General features: G+C 40.4%; 1 protein-coding gene across 1 annotated transcript in view; it reads left to right on the top strand.

The window, feature by feature from the left end:
* Nucleotides 1-20647, top strand: part of FMN1 (formin 1) — a 419007-nt gene that overhangs the window by 325439 nt on the left and 72921 nt on the right. The window contains 1 exon segment of the mRNA XM_041746469.1: nucleotides 2415-2507. Within this exon segment, the coding sequence (XP_041602403.1) occupies nucleotides 2415-2507 (93 nt within the window).

Here is a 20647-nt window from a genome sequence, read left to right as displayed (position 1 = left end):
AGAGAGAAACAAGCCACATCCCACCCGAGCCTGGATGGGATTTGATTCCAGCACAAGCCCTTTACCACATCACTCCATGACCTCACAAAATCTGAGCTGTTTGATGGACCCTGTGGGCCCTGTCACCACAACCAGGATGAAGGGAGAGCCACAATGATCAATCTTTTTAATTCAGGTAGAAGTGGAGGTTTTGCTTTTGGTTTTGGGAAAACAACCTCTGCCTTTGGCTTTGCTTTGGCTAGGGAAAAGCGACTTTCAAGAAATTATTTTCATAGGTTTAATTATGTTCTATTACCAAAGTATGGGCATGCCTTTACCATATATTATTTGTGTTTGTGAAGAACAGTTCTCTAAAAATGGAATTGTTGGAATTTGAATATAGTAGAAGCTACTATATTCAAGAAAGAATTTAAAAGATTTTCCCAATTTATAAGAAATTCCAGCTTTTTAAAAAATATGGCTGCCTGTGTTCTCAGAATCATACCTGGATATCATCAGAAAAGTTCACGTGACCATGAAAGTCAAAATTGAAAAATGCCAATTCTTGAAAGCAGACATCTTTAAAGTGTTTCTAATCAATCTCCTGCTAGAGGCAGAGGCAGAACGACCCAATCTGCAGGATCACTTTTGCTGCTTTGCTTGTGCCTTACACCATTAAGTAATAGATGTCTTGAGAAGTCTTTGGAAGAGACTGAGCCCTTTCAAATCAGCTTGGAATAATCACAGTGTTTACAGAGTAGAGACTGGGACCCTTAGAAGACCTCTCCTAGAAAGAGAGGGTGAAGAGGACGAGGTCACACTAGACTCCCAGAAAGCCCACTCTGAGTCTGGGCCAACACTGCTAAATTTTTTTAACCTTCCTTCACATAAGAATGTAGTTAAGATGAGGAAATCATATAGTTTGGCCAGATATGCATGGAGCTCTCTGGAGAAGTTTGGAGACAAGTAAATGAAACCTGGATGAAGACTTCACAGGGATTAATATGAGTGCACAAATTAATATAATAAGAGGTAAAACATAAATACTATACAGAGGGGGATCCGTAGGTGGCTCAGTGGTTTAGCGCCTGCCTTCGGCCTGGGGCATGGTCCTGGAGACCTGGGATTGAATCCCACGTCGGGCTCCCTGCATGGAGCCTGCTTCTCCCTCTGCCTGTGTCTCTGCCTCTTTCTCTCTCTCTGTGTCTATCATGAATAAATAAACTTAAAAAAATAAAACAAATACTATATAGAAGGTACTAGAGATATTTGAAGAATGCAAAAACTTTGGATTGGAAAGGGCTTTGTGGTGGTGGAAGCATGTCAAAGAGACTTTTTAGGATGAGTGGGACTTTGTCAAATGCTGGTAAGTATGTATGAGAGGCAAACAGAATGGGCAGAGAACCGCATGCAGATGTAGAACTGGGAATGTTGGCTGATGTAATTTGGAGACATTGCAGAATTTTGGTTTGGTTGGTCAAATATATGTGGGAAGTAGAGCTGAAAGGTAGAAATAACCTAAATGGCCTTTCCATAATGGAAAGGACCTAGAGTTTGAATTTAGTTAGCAAAGAGCACCCATTCATGGTTTTATCTTGTCTTGTATCTTCTGTACTTTGGTTTTAGTGAACAATTTTGCCTTGTAATTCACATGGACCAAAGAAATTGTAACAAGCCTCAGAGTTCACCCTTGATCTCCTCTCTCTTAAAGCAGCAAAAAGATCATACTTTCCACTATTACCCATCTCAGTAAATGATACTTCCAGCCATTCCCACTGTGTTGGTGAACTCTGGGTTAGGATGGTTTCCGTATTACCAAATCAGAACTATCTGATTTGAGGGGGCATGGTTGTCATAAAACCAATCTATCATAAGTGACACATTATATATTAGAAATTCTATCTGAGGTAAATTGCATGTAAAACAATTTCACATGTGTTAGGGGAGTATTCGTGGGAAGGCTGGGTGAATGGGAAGTGTGAAGAGAGAGATGCAGTCCTACCTGAATTAGGCTTGCTCCTCCTGCTGGGATGTGGGATGCCTGGGAATTTCTGCAAAATCTATTCAAGCTCTGTTTCTGAAGTATGAATCCAAAGAGGATCAGAGCCTTTAAATCGCTAGTAATTCAGTAGTTTTTGCCTCTTCATTTTTGAGAACCCAAAAGCCTACTACTTTTCCTTTCTCAAGTCAGAGGTCTTTCTGCAACTCTAAAATGAAAGTCAAAGGTGATATATTTCTTTGTTCCTGAAGAAAGGTATGGAATGAGCTAACCTTTTTTGTCTGTTGTGTTGTTTCTGTTTTTGTTTTTTCCCCTGGAATTTTGACAGTGACTGATAAGGATTTCGCGCAATTAATACCGAAGAACATAGCACAGAGCACAAGCTCCACAAATAACATATTCTTAAGGAAATCTAATTCCAAACTTTTCTTCACAGCAAGTGAGAAACAAATGATCGTGGTATGCAAGGAATCACCAAAGGAGTATCTCCAGCCTTTCAAGGACAAACTAGAAGAGTTCTTCCAGAAAGGTAGGGAACTGCATCAGGTGTGCATACACGAAACTCTGAAATATCCCCCATTCCAGCTTACTATGTAAAACAAAAATAAGTGTGGGGCATGAACTTGCAGTTATAAAATAAATAAATCATGGGAATGTATTGTACAGCATGGTGACTATACTTAATAATACTGTAGTGTATATTTGAAAGTTGAGAAGAGAGTAGATCTTAAAAGTTTGCATCATAAGAAAAAAATGTTGTAACCATATGTGGTGATGGATATTAACTAGACTTCTTGTGATGATCATTTTGCAATATACACATAAATGGTTGTGTTGTACATCTGAAACTAATATGTTATATGTCAATCATATCAATAAAAAAGCATAAGGTAGTTAGAGGGAGCTTTTGTCTTTGCTAGGAGGTCAGAGGAAATACATGTAGGAACCTTTGGAGATGTATTAACATGCTCTTTCTACTTATTAATAAGGCCACATAATATCTCATCATCAACAAAAGACCATTTCAGCAGGGGGAATCCATAAAGTATGGCCAAACCACCTTGGGAATTGGCAGGAAAATTCTCAGTCCATGAGTCAGAGGAACTCCATTCCAGCTGTTCCTTTGGTGCAGAGATCACTGCCCCCCTCATCCTTGATGATGGCTTGTTTGTGTTGAAGCAGAAGTCAGGAGTCCTCTCTTTACTGCTGAACCTCATATATGATGGAAGCAATGTCATCGGATAAAATGCCATCTTAAGAGCAGTGATACTACTTACCTTTATGTGTTATGTGACTAAAATTAGGTGTGCTGTATATGTGATTTATCAAAATAGATGTATTTGCTTCAGGATTATGCCAGATAAATATAACCTAAATGGCCTGAAGAAAAAACATGAAGGATTTCCTTTTGCTGACCCCCAATCAATAATTTCTGCTTTTGGCATTTGTAGAATTAACTTGAAATTAAGTTCATATGTGCTTAGATTCTGTTTTAATTTTTGTTATTGTTCTATATCTGGATAATTCTGCACTGTATATAGGTAGGTATTATCAGCCTGTATACTATAATGGCTTTATCCTCCTTTCTCTTTAAACCAGCTAGCAAAAAATAAAAGATAAAAAATAAAAAATAAACCAGCTAGCATCTTCAAACTTATGTAATGAATTTTAATTTTGGTTGTTGTTTTTGGAAAAAGAAGAAGTACAAATAGATTTAGAACCTTGAAAATCTTCAGTGCCTTGCAAAAAGGAATTTGCAAATCACTGTTTGGGGTTATGTGTTTGCTTCTCTGTTAGGTTTCTCAAGAAACTTCTGGTCTGTTCTGAAAGAGGAAACTGAGTTGAGGCAAACTGGACCTTATGTCAGCGAGGGTGTGGCCACAATAAAATCTTCTAGAAATACCCTACAGCAGTGATTCTCAATCCTTGCTGTACACTAGAATCCACTGGGGGAGATCTTTTTAAGCATTTGATATCCAGGCCAAACTCCAGACTTCCTATCAGCATCTCCAGGGGTGTGACCAGGCGTTAGCATTATTGATTTGCTTCCCAGGTGATTCCAGTATGCAGTGCAGATTGAGAACTTCTGTTGTCCAGCTTAGGTCACCATTCAGTGTATCTTCAAAGATGTTTATTCAGGGGTGCCTGGCTGGCTCAGTCAGTGGAGCACGACTTACTCTCAGGGTTGTGAGTTCAAGCCCCATGTTGGGGCTCCCCATGGAGCCTACTTAAATTTAAAAAAAAAAAAAGGAATGGTGTTTATTCAAGAGACTGCTATATCTCAGGCACTCCTTCTTCCTGTCTCAGGGACTGTCTCACTGGGAAAAGATCTCCAACTGAATAAAGGAGTCAGTTCTCCCTGAACCAACCTAGTGAAAGATGGGAAAGGACGTTAGAAATAACCTCAACTCATGCTTCAAACAAAAACAGCTAAAGCAAAGCACAAAAAGAATTTAAAGGAAAGCTATCACTTACACAGAACTTTAAAATATAAAAATAAAATGTAATATTATTGGAATCTTAGACATTCCTAATATTGTGTGGTGGAAAGAGCCACTATTGAAATGCCCTGTTACCATCATCTTATTACTTAACTGAGTTGGTCAAAAATCAGTCTAGAATTGTACTGTCCAATATAAATGGCAGGCAGTAGCCACATGATGCTATTGAGCAGTTGAAATGTGGCTGATCCAATATGAGATGTACTCTAAGTGTAAAACACACTTTTAGCAGATTTTGAAGACTAGGTGTGAAAAAACACAAAATATTTCTGACTTTTTAATATTGATTATGCAATAAAATGATATATTGAATATATTAGGTTTTAAAATAAAGTATTATTGGGGATCACTGGGTGGCTCAGCAGTTTGGTGCCTGCCTTCGGCCCAGGGCGTGATCCTGGGGACCGGGGATGGAGTTCCACATCAGGCTTCCTGCATGGAGCCTGTTTCTCCTCTGTGTCTCTGCCTCTCTCTCTCTCTCTCTCTCTCTCTGTGTGTGTGTCTCTCATGAATAAATAAATAAAGTCTTTTAAAAAATGAATAAAATAAAATAAGGTATTATTATTAATTTACCTGTTTCTTTTTGTTTTTAAGTATGGCTACTAGAAAATTTAAAATGGCAGCTCACCATTTATTTCTATTAGCAATATTAGTCTAGACACATGGTCGCTTGGCCTTTCTTATCTCATTCCTTTTCTCCACTCGTTCTCATCTCATTCCATTCCTACACTCCCCTCTTCATGTTCTTGCTCAGCTTAAAGCCTAGGTTACTGGAATGGAATTTCTGGAGCTAGCCCTCCCCACTTTTGCTCTGGTCCTGGCTGTTGTTCGGCTAACAGGTAGGGGTGGATACTACTTCATCAGGCTGTTCCTCTGTGGTTCGATTGGTGGGGGTTTGCCATTTTGCAGAATATACAAATGGAATGTCTCTTGGCTGCTATGGAACTCTAAACAGTAGTATCTTTTTTATGTAGATGTCTTACTGAGGAAAGGATTTTCCTTCCACCATAAATATGCACTATCTCCCTTGGATAATCAAATTTTTATGGCAAGTATACAGTTTTAAGTATAGTATCTCATCTAAATATGCCATTCATTGTAAGAAACATCATTATTACAAGTACTACTAAGAAAGAAAAATTGCTGGCAATTAAGCCACAATATGTCATAGATCATAACATGCACCCCCCAAAAGCAGGTGCTAAAATATGAAAATCCCATCAAATTGGAAGTTGATGTAATATGCTACCATAATGAGGCATATAGAATCAAGGAGGGGAGTGCCTAACACTTCCAGGTAAGTCAGGGAAGATTTTCAACAAAGGAGATGTTTTTGTTCAGTTTTGACAAAAAAAAAAAAAATCAATGCCAACATACTGATAATGATGGCAGTGACAGCAGATCAGTGGATGGTAGCTCACATTTGCAGAGTACTGCTGTACCCCCAGACACTCTGGGAAGATCTTTCTTGTTTAGTCCTCATGACAACCGTCTGGAATCAGCACTATTATCAACCTGTTGTATGGACAAGGAAATTGCAGATTAGGAATTCTCAGCAGACAGGTTATGAGGGGCCTTCCAGGCAGAGGAAAACACTGCAAATCTCAGGATGAAAGACATGAAGTATTTGGAGAATGGCAAGAGACTTGGTGTGGCTAGATCACAGGGCATATGAGAAGAACACAATACCAAAAAGGGGAGGAGAGTCACAATATGACTTGTTAAACGATCTGAACTTTGTCTTATAGGCAACTGGGAGCCTCTGAAAAGTAGTGTGTATGGGCGTGATGTGGTCACATTGCATTTGTTTTGTTATGGTGCATGGAATCCCTTTGCTTTTTGTGGTTAAGAACTACATTAGGGGCTCCTGGGAGGCTCAGTCAGTTAGGCATCTGCCTTCAGCTCAGGTCATGATCTCAGGGTCCTGGGATCCAGCCCCACATGGGGCTTCCTGCTCAGTGGGGAGCCTGTTTCTCCCTCTCCCTCTCTGGTTCCCCCTGCTTGTGTTTGCACTTTTTCTTTCTCTCAGTCAAATAAATAAATAAAACCTTCTAAAAATAAAAAATACTTTTAAAAAAAGAGACAAATACATTATAACCAAGAGTAATATGAAGAGTTGAAATAGTAAAAGAGAGGCAGTATATTGAGTTATTCTACAGTGGTCCAGGCAAATGATGGTAAGAACAAAAGCAATCACAGAAAAATAACGAAGGGACACATTTATAAAGCTTTTAGGAATTATAGGACGAGATAACCCAATCAAAGTACAGAAACAGGAGTTTTCTTGTGTGGATAACTGGCTTGATACTGATGAGGAGAACCAGATTTGGGATGGAAAACAATGTAATAATTGACCTACATATGAGACATCCTGGTAGAGAATATTGGGTTCATGAGACTATCATAGAGGGTAGAAGTTCAAGTCACAGAAATGAATGAGAAAGCCCAAAGAAAGGGTGTAAAACAAGAACTCGCAGTAGTAGTAGAGTTTCTAATCACAGGATATAATAACTATAGTTGAGAAAAGATACTTCCATACTTTCATAATATTTGAGTATTTGGCAGGAAAGCCAGTTTTCTATTAGAATTCTTATCACTCATAAAGTCTTAAGCAATGGAGTGCTCTATTCCTGAGAAGTCACATATGTGTTTGGTGACTCATTTGATTCATACTCTAATTTTTATATGAGCTGCCATTCAGTTCTTCTAACAACCATGATGATTTAATTTTTCTTTTGTAAATCATATCCTGTTGCCACACTCAAGTGGGGATGATGTGTTTGTCTTTGTATCATCCTTCCCTTCTCAAAATGTCCTTAAATAGCATTACTTGACAAAATTGTGGTACTTGTTCTTAACTAATTTCATTTCCTATGCAGAATAGAAAGTAATTTTAATGCCTCCATCCTTCAGAGTTGCAATCCATGGTATCTAAGCCTTTTTCCTTACATGATTTTTCTTTTCCACAGTAGGCTCTTGTTGCTGCCAACTTACAGCACAGCGCAGAGTAACTGTGCAAGCATTACTTGAGCTCATGTTTTCCCACCCTCAGATCTAACGTAGTCATAATGATATGGCCTTCAAAAATGTGATGCTCGCATTAAAGGTTCCCATAAACATGGCAGGGATCCTGTAATTGAAAGAAGGCGCAGAGCAAATGATTAGATCCTGGGTATAGATCTTGTAGGTGGTCTTTGCATGCTGTTAAATTGGTCATTTGTATTTATAGCTTTGGCAGGGAGGGCTGGAACCTAAACTGATGCTAATACCAGCACTCTCCCACACTTGCCCTGATCTCATTCTGCATTAGTTTTAGCTGGCATCCATGAGTGGAACCAAATCAAAATGAATCTGAATGAGCCATGTTTGTCCTAGTGTCTCAAATTATCCTCCGAGGTTCTTTGACCAGCTGAGATTAGAGGTATTCTTTATGTCAAGAAACTTTTCTAGTAAAAAGTAAATAGATAAATTTTACAAAACTAAAAAACAAACAAAACAACTCTGATTTCCTGCACTGAATACAAAAAGGATTACCTAAAAAGCTGAATACCCCATGATGGCTGAGACTATCTGGTCCTATTCACTTTGTCATCCCAGCAGAATGGAGGCTCAGTGTAGCTCATGATAGGTGTTAATAATTATTTGTGGAATTAATGAACAAACAGCCTGGTTCTTATAAAGGGCCTGGAGGCTATTTGATTTTTACTCTGTGAGTTTTCTGTTTAAATTCTTTCAGAACTGGTAAATCATGCCAGAATTTGGTGAGATGCACTTTTGGTCTACAACACACATCTGTGGTCAAACCTCCTGGATATCAAAACATCCTTCTATGTCACAAATATGCATATAATCCCTTCTTAATAAATAGTTAGATTCACAAGGTCCCTAACTGAAACTCAAACTATAGACTAATCTCTTCAACCCCTAGCATATTCAGGCTTTTTATAGAGAACAGGAAGGACCAATGATCTGGATAGTGTAACCGTGAGAATGTGTACTCTCTGTAGAACAAACCGTCTTCTTGTACACTTCTCTTTCAAAAAATGACCAGGGATGGCTCCAAATAACATCAAGGGTCGAATTAAGAGAGTCTGTTGTGATTTATGAGTTACCAAAGTAACACAGCAATAATCTTTGGAAAGTGGAGCTACTATTTTTATCAAATATTAAGTAGAGTGTTTTCTGAAAGGGTTAGTTTGAATCAGTTTATTTTGTTTTTTTTTTTTCCTTCCCATAAATTTCTACAAAGAGCACCATTCTGCCCATCCCAACATTAGCTTCTCTCTGCTTCCTCCCTCTCTCTTTCTCTGTTCTCTCCCTCCATACTCACCCCTCACCTTTGTATATTTAATTTACTCAATTTTTCTTTTTTGGCCAAACATCCAGTAAGCTGTCTTTCCAAAAAATCTAATTCTCTTTTACTTTTCCTCTCTCTCCAATGAAAATTTCACAAGAAGAAAAATGTCTAAATTAGTTCTGTGTGTGTATAATACTGATATAAATACCTGGAAAAGATTATACCCACCCACCCCCAGAAGAAGGAAAAGTACAGATCAATCTCACCACAGTTTAAAATTTTTAAATATAACATCACATTTCATGACCAAAGGGAGCTTATTCCCACAATGTGAAGATGATAGGATATTGAGAAGTCTATTAACATAAATCATCACTGTTAATAACTCCTAACAAGAAAACATGTATGATCATCTCTTTACATGCTAAAAAGGCACTTGATAAAATTCAACATCTATTCTTCATTTCAAGCTCAATAAAACATTAAGTACCATATACTTCCTTATTATATAAAAATTAATCTGTGTCAGCCTCAGTTTCTCGACTGAAAAACTGAATATCATAGAAAATCAGTGTACCTAATACATAGGAGCTATGAGACAATGTTAAGAAATGAGACCAACATTCAATACAAAGGCAAATAATATGAAAAGTGACAAAAACTGCTCTTCAAACATATGAGAAGATACTGCCCTCAAAATAAAAGAAGTCCAAAAGAAATTACATTGGAATTCCATTTTTTATTTATAAGACTGGTAAAGTCACAGAAGCTTGATAACAGACTCCCCTTGGCAGCACAGTACAGTAAACCTCTGTCCTCTCTTGCTTGTGAAAGTATAAATTGTTGTGATCCATGTGGAGATCTATTTAGCAGTATCTAATAAAGCTCCATGTGCACATGCCTTCTGACTTGTCAGTTCTACTTCTAGGCCCAAACCCTTAGATCTTACACATGCAAAGTGATTTCTGTACCATGCTACCTATTGAGACATTATTTGTAATGGCAAAAGATTGGTGACATCTTCAATGACCATGAGTAATGAAATGGTCAAATTATGGTACTTCCAGACGGCGGAATACTAAGCATCTGCTTAAAAAAAAATGAGAAATGTCTTTATGTATAGACAGGAAAACTCTCTAAGGTATATGTTAAGTGGAAAACAAGGGTCAGAAGAGGTATATTACCATTATATGTAAAGAAGAAAAAGACAAACTCAAAAAGACCTCTCTCTGAATCCCAGCTTTACCATTTAACTTTCCTGTATGACTTTGGACAGTTTTGTAAATTTCTCTGAGCCTTTTTCTTCTTATCTATAAAATGTCCATTGTGTAGCATCATTATGAAAATTAAATAGGGATGCCTGGGTGACTCAGTGTTTGAACATCTGCCTTTGGCTCAGGGCGTGATTCTGGGGTCCTGGGATCGAGTCCCACATTGAGCTTCCTGCACAGCCTGCTTCTCCCTCTGCCTGTGTCTCTGCCTCTCTCTCTCTCTGTCTCTCATGAATAATGTATAAAATCTTTAAAAAAAAAAAAAAAAGAACTTAAAAAAGAAAATTAAATGGGACAACATCATATGACTATAGAGCATTAATACAGTATGTTATTTTTAGAGCATAATTACTATCCTACCTGCCTTCTATGAGAAATACCAATTGTCTGAAATTTTCCCTCAATTTTTCAGTTCAGAAAGGGAGTTGGGAGGATGCTTCTTGACTTCAACAGTTTGAAGCACAGTGCTTTGCTTAATATTCAGTTCTTTGAAGCTAATTTTGTTGTTACTAACTTTCCAGGTAAGGAAACTATGAGGATTTCAGCAACTTACTCAAGGTCAATGTGATCTCAGTCCCAATGTTGGTACTCTGCCATCCTAATAACTTGGAAAATCACTTTTTTTCCCCTGTGTCCCAAGGCCCGTGTGGGTAACTAGAAATAACTATTTTCTCTCACTATCTAAGGAGCAGACTTGCTGGCAGTAGCTCACCCCTCCCCACAGGGACTCTTGTTCTGGGAGTCCTAATAGAAGCCCTCATTCTACCTTCCCCAGCAGCAACAAGAAGAATTGTCATCTGTGCTTCGGAAAGAATTGTGGTGACAAATAGTTAAGTATTTTATGGAATCAGTATTGAGTTCTACATTCTTGCATAATAGTTGTTTTCATGATAAATTGCTTCATGTAATTGTTGGCATCGCCACCACTTCCTCTCTGGATTCTTGACAACTATCAGCAAGGTTTTAATCAGTGATTGATTGCAGTTGCCATCACATGACTTCTCTTTGAAAGTACTTAGTTATTGTCTTCTTTATGCTGGAAGAATTTGACGCCTATACTGCCTTCTGGGAGTTGTTTTGCAGAATACAGATCACATAATACATGATTTTACAGATAATGCACAACTCTGGGAAGATTTCTTCATTCCTTCAAAATATGCAGATCTGTTTCTTCTGCTGAGTCAGTTTTGCTGTAGAAGAACTGTGGCAGCACTAGTAGAAGCCCAGGATGGAATGAGATCATTTGCAGGGAGCATTTAGCACAGAACGGGGCACTCTGTTAGCATCTGCTGCTACTGTTACATATTCAGTCATTTTATCACAGTCTTATCAGGTGGTTCCAAGAGGAGAGCCCAGAAAGTCAATCACAAAATGTTACTTTCTCAGTGGTGTGAATAGCTGCCATTCCAAATTCAAATGGCAAATAATAGATAATTCCAATGAAAAGTTGTAAGTACTAGCAGGAAAATCATGTTCATCTTGTCCATCTCCTCTAAAAGTAATCAAAAAACAGTGGTTTTCTACAGGAGTGTGTCATTTCACCATTACAGTATTTTTAAAGTGTAATTGTGATTTCCAAAGTTATATCTTATTGATGGAAAGTATTTACATAATTCCATGAAAGATGGCCTGCCTCATGGATCTCCCATCATGGCTACCCCCAATCAACAATATTACCACCTAGTGGCCACCGAGTTGCACTGCAAACACACGATCCTTGAGACCCACAGAGTCAAGTGCCTGTCTCAGTGGCTAAAAGATTGAGGATAACAGTAAACACCACCAGAGTAAACGACCTTATCTCTGATAACTGTTAATTACCGGAACATTCAAACTCCGTTTTATAGCAGAGGGGAGAATTATGAGACTTTGAAAGGTTGTCAACTGAGGCTAGAGAATATGATCATTTAATTTTTTTAATCCTTTTATGAATCTTTTGAATTGAGAAGAAAGCTATCTACCTCTCTCAACCAGCTTTTATATTTTTTATTGGTTTCTACTGTTTTTCTTCTGAAAATTAGATATGTGCATTTGAGTGGATCAACGGGGATAAACTATGGTTTCTTCCACTATAGGAAATATGCCATGTCAATTCGTGTCCTTACACAAAGTTAACAAAACCTTAAATGCTTAGCTTCCTGAAGTGCTGCTCCTTAATGGCACATCCTGTCTCCACGTCTGAGTCTGGCACCGGAACATTTGTTATTTACCATGTCCCACCCCCCCCCCAGCATCTACCAACTTGTTGACATTCTGTTATTCATTGAAATAAACAAACCATCTGCCTACTAAGCTCATCTCACCATCCCATTTCCTTCCTGAAATAAATGAAATGTGGAGTAACTGTAATCATTCTAGGGAAGTGGGATGTATTCAAATAGATAATATAGGAATCCCTTAAAAATCTGAATTGCTCTTCTTCCCAGGAAGGCACTATTCTTCCCCTAAAATCTTCTCTTAGGTTTCATGATTCTATGATTAGGCCTCATTGCTGACATGATATATGTGTGTGATCATCTGCTTTCTTAAACTTAAGCTTCCCTTGGCATTGGCTCCCAGTTTGTACTCATGGCTGTGGCATTAATTGTAATTGGTCTGAGCTCCATGTGGTGAAATAGGTCCAACTTGTTGCCAGCAACTAATGGAGCTCAATAGTCTTGGGTAAGATTCAAGGGATGGGTTTTGTATCTCTTTCAAATTGTTTTCTTACTGTTTCTATTATAATCTCCTGGGAGACTGTAGTGTAAAGAGGGCTAGCTTTAGAATTACACAAACCTGAGTTCACATCTCTTCTCTAACTATTCTCAGGAAAGTTATTTTTATCCAAACAAGGCTGAGTTCTTTCATCTCAAAGACAGATGCTAACACCAGTACTGTAAAGTTACTATGAAAATCAAATCACCTACCATACTTCAGCCATCCAGTACAATATCCAGCATAATCATATGTATAAATATTCTCTGCCTTCCCTTTACCCTCTCCTTACATTCCCTTGTGCTTTGCCGTGATTTTTATTTCTTGAGTCAAGTCAGATTTAGTTTCATCTAAGATACTTTGTTGATCATGGGTCCTTCTTTTACCATACTAGCACAGATATAGCTGTTCAAAATGTTCATTAAACATCAATTTAATTCAGGTCTTATTATTTCTAGGCACTGTGCTACTTGCTATTGATATGGGGTAAGCAAGATGAACACAACTTTGCCCCTGGAATTTATATTTGCTAGTGGAGATTATAGCCTGTTGGCATTAGAAATCTATGGAGTGTATTCTGGCAGTCTCTTGCAATACAACCAACCACTTCAGAATTTGGCAGCTTAGATCGACAATGTATTACTATCTCCCACAACTCTGTGGGTTGTCTAGACTGAACTGAGTGGTTCTTGTCCTGAGTTTCCATGAGGTTGGCATCAGAAGGTGGCTGGTTTTGGAATCACCTGATGACTTTTTCATGCACATGTCTGGATCCTGGGCTGGGATGGATGGCACAGGTGGGGATTGGCTGGACATCTGAATCCATGCAACCTCTCCACATGGCTTGGGCTTCTTCATCATGGTGGTCTCCAGGTAGTTAGACTTACGTAGTGGCTAGCTCTTTCTAGGGAAAATGTTTCGAATGAAGAGAAGCAGAAACTACCAATCCTTTTAAAGTCTAGGGATAAGACGTTGTGTCACTTTTAGTCAAAGAAGTTACAAGCCAGCCCAGTTTTAAGGAGTAGAGCCATAGACTCCACTTCTCAGTGGAGAACAATGCTTATATCCAAGGAAGGAAAGAACTGATGCTGGCCATCCTGGAGGCAAGTTACTACTTTGTTTAATTGATTGTTCCTTAGTTTCATGGCCCTTGATATTTAGGCCCTTCAGTAGTAGATTCTGGCTTTTATTTGACTTAGTCTGTCTATCAGGATGTGCAAAGCTGACCACTAGTGCTTGCCCTAGGAAAAGGCATCACTGTTGTCTTTAGGGGTCAGATCAATAGCAAACTATAGGTGTGTTTGCTCTGGTCCTTGTAATTTCTTCAGGATAGATGGTGTTTCCAGGGAATAAGGTTTTGTCATTCTCCTCTGTCTGTACCCTCTAAAAGAAACTTATTTCTTTGAGTTGCTACATGGGAAGAAATAAACAGCCTCGTAAGTAGTGTAATAATTGTCTTTCTCTGATTGACTTATTTCACTTAACATAATACCCTCTAGTTCCATCCTCATTGTTGCACATGCCAAGATTTCAATTTTTTTTTTGATGGCTGAGTAGTACATACTGAGTAATATATATATATATATATATATATATATATATATATATATATATACACACACACACACACACACACACCACATCTTCTTTATCCATTCATCAGTTGATGGACATCTGGGCTCTTTCCATAGTGTGGCTATTGTGGACATTGCTATGAACATTGGGGTGCAGGTGCCCCTTTGGATCACTACATCTGTATCTTTGAGGTAAATACCCAGTAGTATAATTGCTGGGTCGTAGGATAGCTCTATTTCCAACTTTCTGAGGAACCTCCATGCTCCAGAGTGGCTGTCCCAACCTGCATTCCCACCAATAATGTAAGAGAGTTCCCCTTTCTCCACACTGTTGCCAATATCTGTTGTTTCATGACTTGTTAATTGTAGCCATTCTGACCCTTGTGAGGTGGGATCTCATTGTGGTTTTGATTTGTTTTTCCCTGATGCCAAGTGATGTAGAGCACTTTTTCATGTGTCTGTTGGCCATCTGGATGTCTTCTTTGGAGAAATGTCTGTTCATGTCTTCTGCCCATGTCTTGATTGGATTATTTGTTCTTTGGGTGTTGAGTTTGATAAGTTCTTTATAGATTTGGGATACTAGCCCTTTATCTGATATGTCATTTGGGAAACATCTTCTCCCATTCTGTCAGTTGTCTTTGGTTTTAAAATGCTTTCTGTTAGGGAAGCAAGAGAGTGGCTAATACAATGTATAGATAAGAGCCACTTCTAAATCACACTGAAATAATTTTTTTTTTCATTTACTAGTTTATATACAAGTTTTCTGCTCCTGAAAATGTAGATGAGAAACTAGAAGGGCTCCTGGGTGGCTCAGTCAGTTAAGCGTCTGCCTTTGGCTTAGGTCATGATCCCAGGGTTCTGGGATTAAGCCCCATGTCAGGCTCCCTGCTCAGCAGTGTATCTGCTTCTCCCTCTCCCTCTGCCGCACCCCCTGCTCTTGTTATCTCGCCTGCTTTCTCTCTCTCTCTCTCTCTCTCTCTCTCTCTCTCTCTCTCTCTCTCAAATAAATAAAATCTTCAAAAAAATTTTAGACTTTTTAAAAAATTTTATTTATTTATTCATGAGAGACACAGAGAGAGAAAGAGAGGCAGAGACACAGGTAGAGGGAGAAGCAGGCCCCATGCAGGGAGCCAGACGTGGGACTTGATCCTGGGTCTCCAGGATCATGCCCTGGGCTGAAGGGAGAGCTAAACCGCTGAGCTACCTGGGCTGCTCTTAAAAAAAAAAGTTAAACCAAAATTTGGAATTTATATTAAAGTTCTGAAGTTTTGATTACATCTTCCACATGGATCAATTTGAAAACTCTGCCTATCTTAATTTAAAATAACGGCATTGTTTCCTTGGATTTATGTAATCTTTACTCCAGGGGCATACTACATATACTCTGAGATTAAAATACCATGTGTATATCTATAGAGAGACAGACAGAAGACAGAGAGACAGACAGATTTCCCAAAAATTTTAAATGGACACCATCCAAGAAGCATCTAAGAAAGAATAAGCTAGAAAAGTAGCTTAGATTGTTTCTCGCAAACTATGATAATCCAAACGCAACCAAGATCAATGAGCTGTCAGGAAAGAGGGAAAAAAAAACAAATTCCAAGCAAAAATATCTAAAGTAATAGCCAAAGGGATCAAGAAAACCACTGGCTGGATAAACTGTGATAAATGGTGGTGGTTTGTTTGTTTTTAAATTTTGTTCCTATGTGTAAGTCCCATTTTGAGCAACAGTTTCAGTGTAATACAAACCTTTTGTACTGTGTGACACTCGTCTGTGTGTATCTTCCAGAGAGTAAGAGGGTGGAGTGAGGACGTCCTCTTTTCTTCTTTAAACAACTCTTTCTCACACTATTGCAGAATTAACCAGTTGTGTGCATCCTCTTTCCAGGACTCCAGCTGTCCAAAAGCACAGTCCACTTACTGCTCCGTATGAATGAGAGAGACATGCAGATTCTCGAGCACAACTTCTCCCTGTGCTTGTACCATTCTCACACGTTCTGCCTCCCTCTTAGGTGGCTATCCTAGTCACCCCAAAGGTTGCTCCACGCCCGGAGGACTGTGTTTCCCTCTAGCAGTCACCTCTGCTGCACTGCCTAATGATAGAACCAATCCGTGGGATCCCTGTACTCTGCCTGCAGTGGGATCCCACAGCATCTAAAATGCCTTTCACATAACCTGCTGTGTGTGTCATGTGGAATGGTTTTAGTCACTTGCATGCAGTTATCTGTGAAGATTAACTCCTTGGTAGTGTTTTGAACCATGCTGTTATCTCCCTAGCAGTATTTTTAGTGTGCTGATACTGCATGTGCCCACTCTTATACTACTGATCTGGGAAAAATAGAGCTATCACCAGCTAGGTATTCAAATAGTGTCGTAGCTCCTTCTGAGAATACAAGAATCCTAAAGGTGACCTAGTCACAGCCCTTTCCAGAAAAAAGATATCTCTTCTTCTTCTGGCTTTTCTCTGCCCTGCCACTGACACAGCCACTCCAACAGTAGAGTCTGAGTCACACGGATGCTCACTAAGGCCTGGGACACAGCAGTGATAAGCAGAAAGCTGAGGCCATGGGTGCATGGTGGGACTAAGGTGGGACTGCTGAGCTTAGCTCACAGAACTCAGGCCCACAGACCCATCAATGGGGATTCCAGGGCTGGATTCCTCCTCCCCTTTGGGAGGATTGGTCCCTTCTCAGGTATATTCAACATGAGTTTATTAAGTTTCTAATATGTGGTATTCTAAATGCTCACAGGGCCAAATCTGAAATTGCTGGGTTGACTTACTAATGTAGGCCTCCCTCCTCTTAAGTATGCCGTCTTCAGGGGTACCTGGGTGGCTCAGTCAGTTCAGCATCTGCCTTTGGCTCAGGTCATGATCTCAGGGTCCTGGGATCAAGCCCTGCATGGGAGAAGCAGACTCCCTGCTCAGTGGGGAGTCTGCTTCTCCCTCGTCCCCTACCCCTCCCCCTGCTCATGCTCTCTCTCTCAAATAAATAAATAAATATTTAAAAATATATATATAGTGGGCAGCCTGGGTGACTCAGCGGTTTAGCTTTAAAAAAATCTTTTAAAAAATAAATAAAAAATTTTAATAAGTATAGTCTTCAGTATACCTATGGTAAGTTCTGGACAATTCCTACTTCATGGCCGTATTGCTACACATTAGCAGTCAACTATGTATGAGCAGTACAGAGATAGATTTTTTTTTTTAAGATTTTATTTATTTATCCATGAGAGATGCAGAGAGACCATAGGCAGAGAGAGAAGCCGGCTCCATGCAGGGAGCCAAATGTGGGACTCGATCCCCAGGATCATGCCCTGAGCCTAAGGCAGATGCTTAACCATTGAGCCGCCCAGGTGTCCCTAGATTTTTTTTAAGGCCATTCTCATTTTGAGGAGAAATATGTCCTTAAGACAGTCTTCTCCGTCTTCTTTCCAGGAGTCTGATAGGAGCCAGGCATTACTGATTTGTGTAGTCAGCTGGTGGTATAACCAAGAGGTCTGGTTTTCTTGTCTCAAGAAAACCTGTCTTCTGATGTAAAAAAACAAACACCATGTCATGTTAGGAGTTGCTAATCATGATTAACAAACATAGTCATTTTCTGCCTAATGGCTCTTCACAAGGAAGTTGTCCTGCTGTGGGATCCAGGGGCTTCTGGTTCCTGTCCTCAAGTGGCTCCCAGGCTAGTTGAGGGGACGAGAACACCACAATGGCAAGCAGTTACATGGTGTAACACATGCTACCTGCCCCTCGAGGTCTGAAAAGGTGGAGAGGCTCACTGGGAGCATCAAACCTACCTGTGGAAGCCTTGGTGTCCACTTGGTGGTGACACTCTCTGGTTGATTCTTGGATCTGAATATCTTAAAACTACCTGACCTGGGAACGTGGCAGTGTGGGGGGAGACAGTGCAGGTGGCAGAGCTGTCACTACCTAGGGAGAGCCAGCCACGCAGACCCGTCTTTGTTCAGCTCGCTGGTTGCCGGCTTTGATCTGGAATCATGTTCCCAGGAGAGCTGTGACAGCTCCTCCTGTGTCACATAGGACAGGCTCCCCCGGGTTTGGTCCAGTTTCAAGGGAAATGAGCTGTTTGTCCGGCCACCATCCCTGGCCTGTGTAAACAAGCAGATGGGCAATTAGTGGCTCTGTCAGGGCCTTGGCCCACCACCCCGCTTGCACAAACGGAGAATCATCACTCATCTTTTGGACTGTAGTCGTGCAAGCATGAGATAATGGGGCCTGCTTGGCCTTCAAGATTTCTTCATGCTGTTTAGATTTCAGTCTTCGTGTCAGGATCCTATTGTTCAAGCATTTTTGGCAAAGCAATCACTGCCACTCAGTGCATTTGGGGAAAAGAAAATAATTTCCATTCTGTTTCCTTGATTTCTTTTTTTCTCATTAAACCATTTCTTAACGAGCAGGAAATAGGACCGAGACCTAGAGATCTGTAGGTGATATCTTTCCTTAATTAGCCAAATGCTGACAAGAGAGGTCACCCAGTTAAACGCAGTTGGGTTTCCCCCCTTCTCCCCTTGAAATGGCCACATGTGTTGTACACACAGGCTGCAAACCAGGGAGACGCTGCCGCCTCCCGGGCTGCTCAGCCGCCCATGGCCTTGGCAAACCCACAGACAGGTTGCTTGTCACCCCAGGGCCCTTGTGGTCGGTGTTTACTTGAGCCTTTCACCCTGGCCAGTGTGTTTCATCTTGGATTCAGACACCCAGGGGCTTTGTGGAGGGCTCCCCTGAATGGACCATTTATCTTTTGTCGGAGGCCTGTGGAAATCAGACCCCAGTCCCCGGGGCCCCGGGCCAGGCCCAGCACCATCCCTCAGCATTGTGTTCCTTGTGTTCTTTCTCCAGACCTGGCATCACCAACTCAGGTTTTTTCTTTGTCTCCTTCTGCTTTTAATTTTCTTTTCCCGCTTACCTCACTATTCTCTGCCTTCTCTTGCAGCTTTCTCTTTTCTCTCTGCTTCCCTACCCTGTCATGTGTTTAATTTCTCGTGACACAATCTCCAGATTCTCTCTTATTCCTGCATCACTGTGTTCACGCAGCGTCATCCCGACCACTCTGGTCTTTCTGTCTTCTTCCTCAATATGTTCCCCTGTGCAGTCATTCCCCCCCCCCCCCAGCCCTCCCGCTCCACCTCCAACAGCCTTTGAAGTTCTACAGATGGGGAGTGTCTCCGGGTCGAGCCCCATAGATGAGGCAAGAGCACTCAGGGATCCTTTCAGTGGAACATGTGTAAAAGCAGTCATCTCTTCCCTGTTTTGCCCCAGGACAGGCATCTGCTGATGGAGTACACCGTGCTTGCTGCGTCCAATCACAACTGTTCTTTATCAGGCATTTCTTCAGTGTTTATGCTCTATCTGGTGTATGTGAGGCCCTGAGAACTAATGATGCATCAGATATGAATTCTAGCCTCAAGGACCCCACCGCTTTGACACAAATCTCACCCCACCTTTCAGCAGCCTTTGGTGGAGTTGATTAACCCATCCTTGAGGAGATTCCTTCTCTTTGCCTTAGGCCAGCTTTCTGTTTTGTCCTCTTTCTGCTTCACGGATACCCCATGATGTCTTCTACACTGGTTCCTCACCTTCCTGATTTCTATGCTTTGAGGGGCTTCAGAACTCAGCCCATGGATTTCTCCCTTTCTGGCTCTGTTCACTTACCAGGTGTGACCCCATCAAAGCTTTAGATAGCCATCTATATATAGTCTGATGACTCCCAGATTTATATCTCTAGCCCCTACCTCTCCCCTGCATTCCAGATTTGTACATCCAGCTGCTGGTTCAATGTCTTCGCTTGGCTGGATCTGAACTTGGGGTCCAAAACCAGACTTCAATTTACCCACTTTGCCCTCATCATCCTCACATGAGTGCTTCCCTCCAGCAAATGGAACTGCCTTGCTTCAAGATGCTCAGGCCAGAGATTGTGGAAACTTATATCTGTTTTATCTCTCACTGCACAACCAGGCCATCAGCTCTTCCTTCAACATATAACCAGAACCTGACAAACCCTTTCCACTTCCCCTCCTACTACAATGGTTTACGCCATCATCATTTCTTACCTGGACTATTGTAATAGATTCCAAGTGGCCTTCCTTCTTCCAACCTTGCAGGAAGTTAATGTAAGATTAGGTCACTCATTTTCTTAAAATCCTCCAGAGACTTTCCATTTCATTCACCATGAGACTCAAGGTCTTTCCTGAACTGACAAGGCACTGTGTGATCTAACTCCCACCACCTCACTGTTCTCAATTTTTATCACTCTTTGGCTTTTCTTTTTCTTTTTTTTAATAATAAATTTATTTTTTATTGGTGTTCAATTTGC

The sequence above is a fragment of the Vulpes lagopus genome, chromosome 2 (assembly GCF_018345385.1).
Source record: "Vulpes lagopus strain Blue_001 chromosome 2, ASM1834538v1, whole genome shotgun sequence".
Taxonomy (NCBI): Eukaryota; Metazoa; Chordata; class Mammalia; order Carnivora; family Canidae; genus Vulpes; species Vulpes lagopus.
Note: the sequence above shows the minus strand (reverse complement) of the source record. Positions and strands in the feature narration are given on the sequence as shown.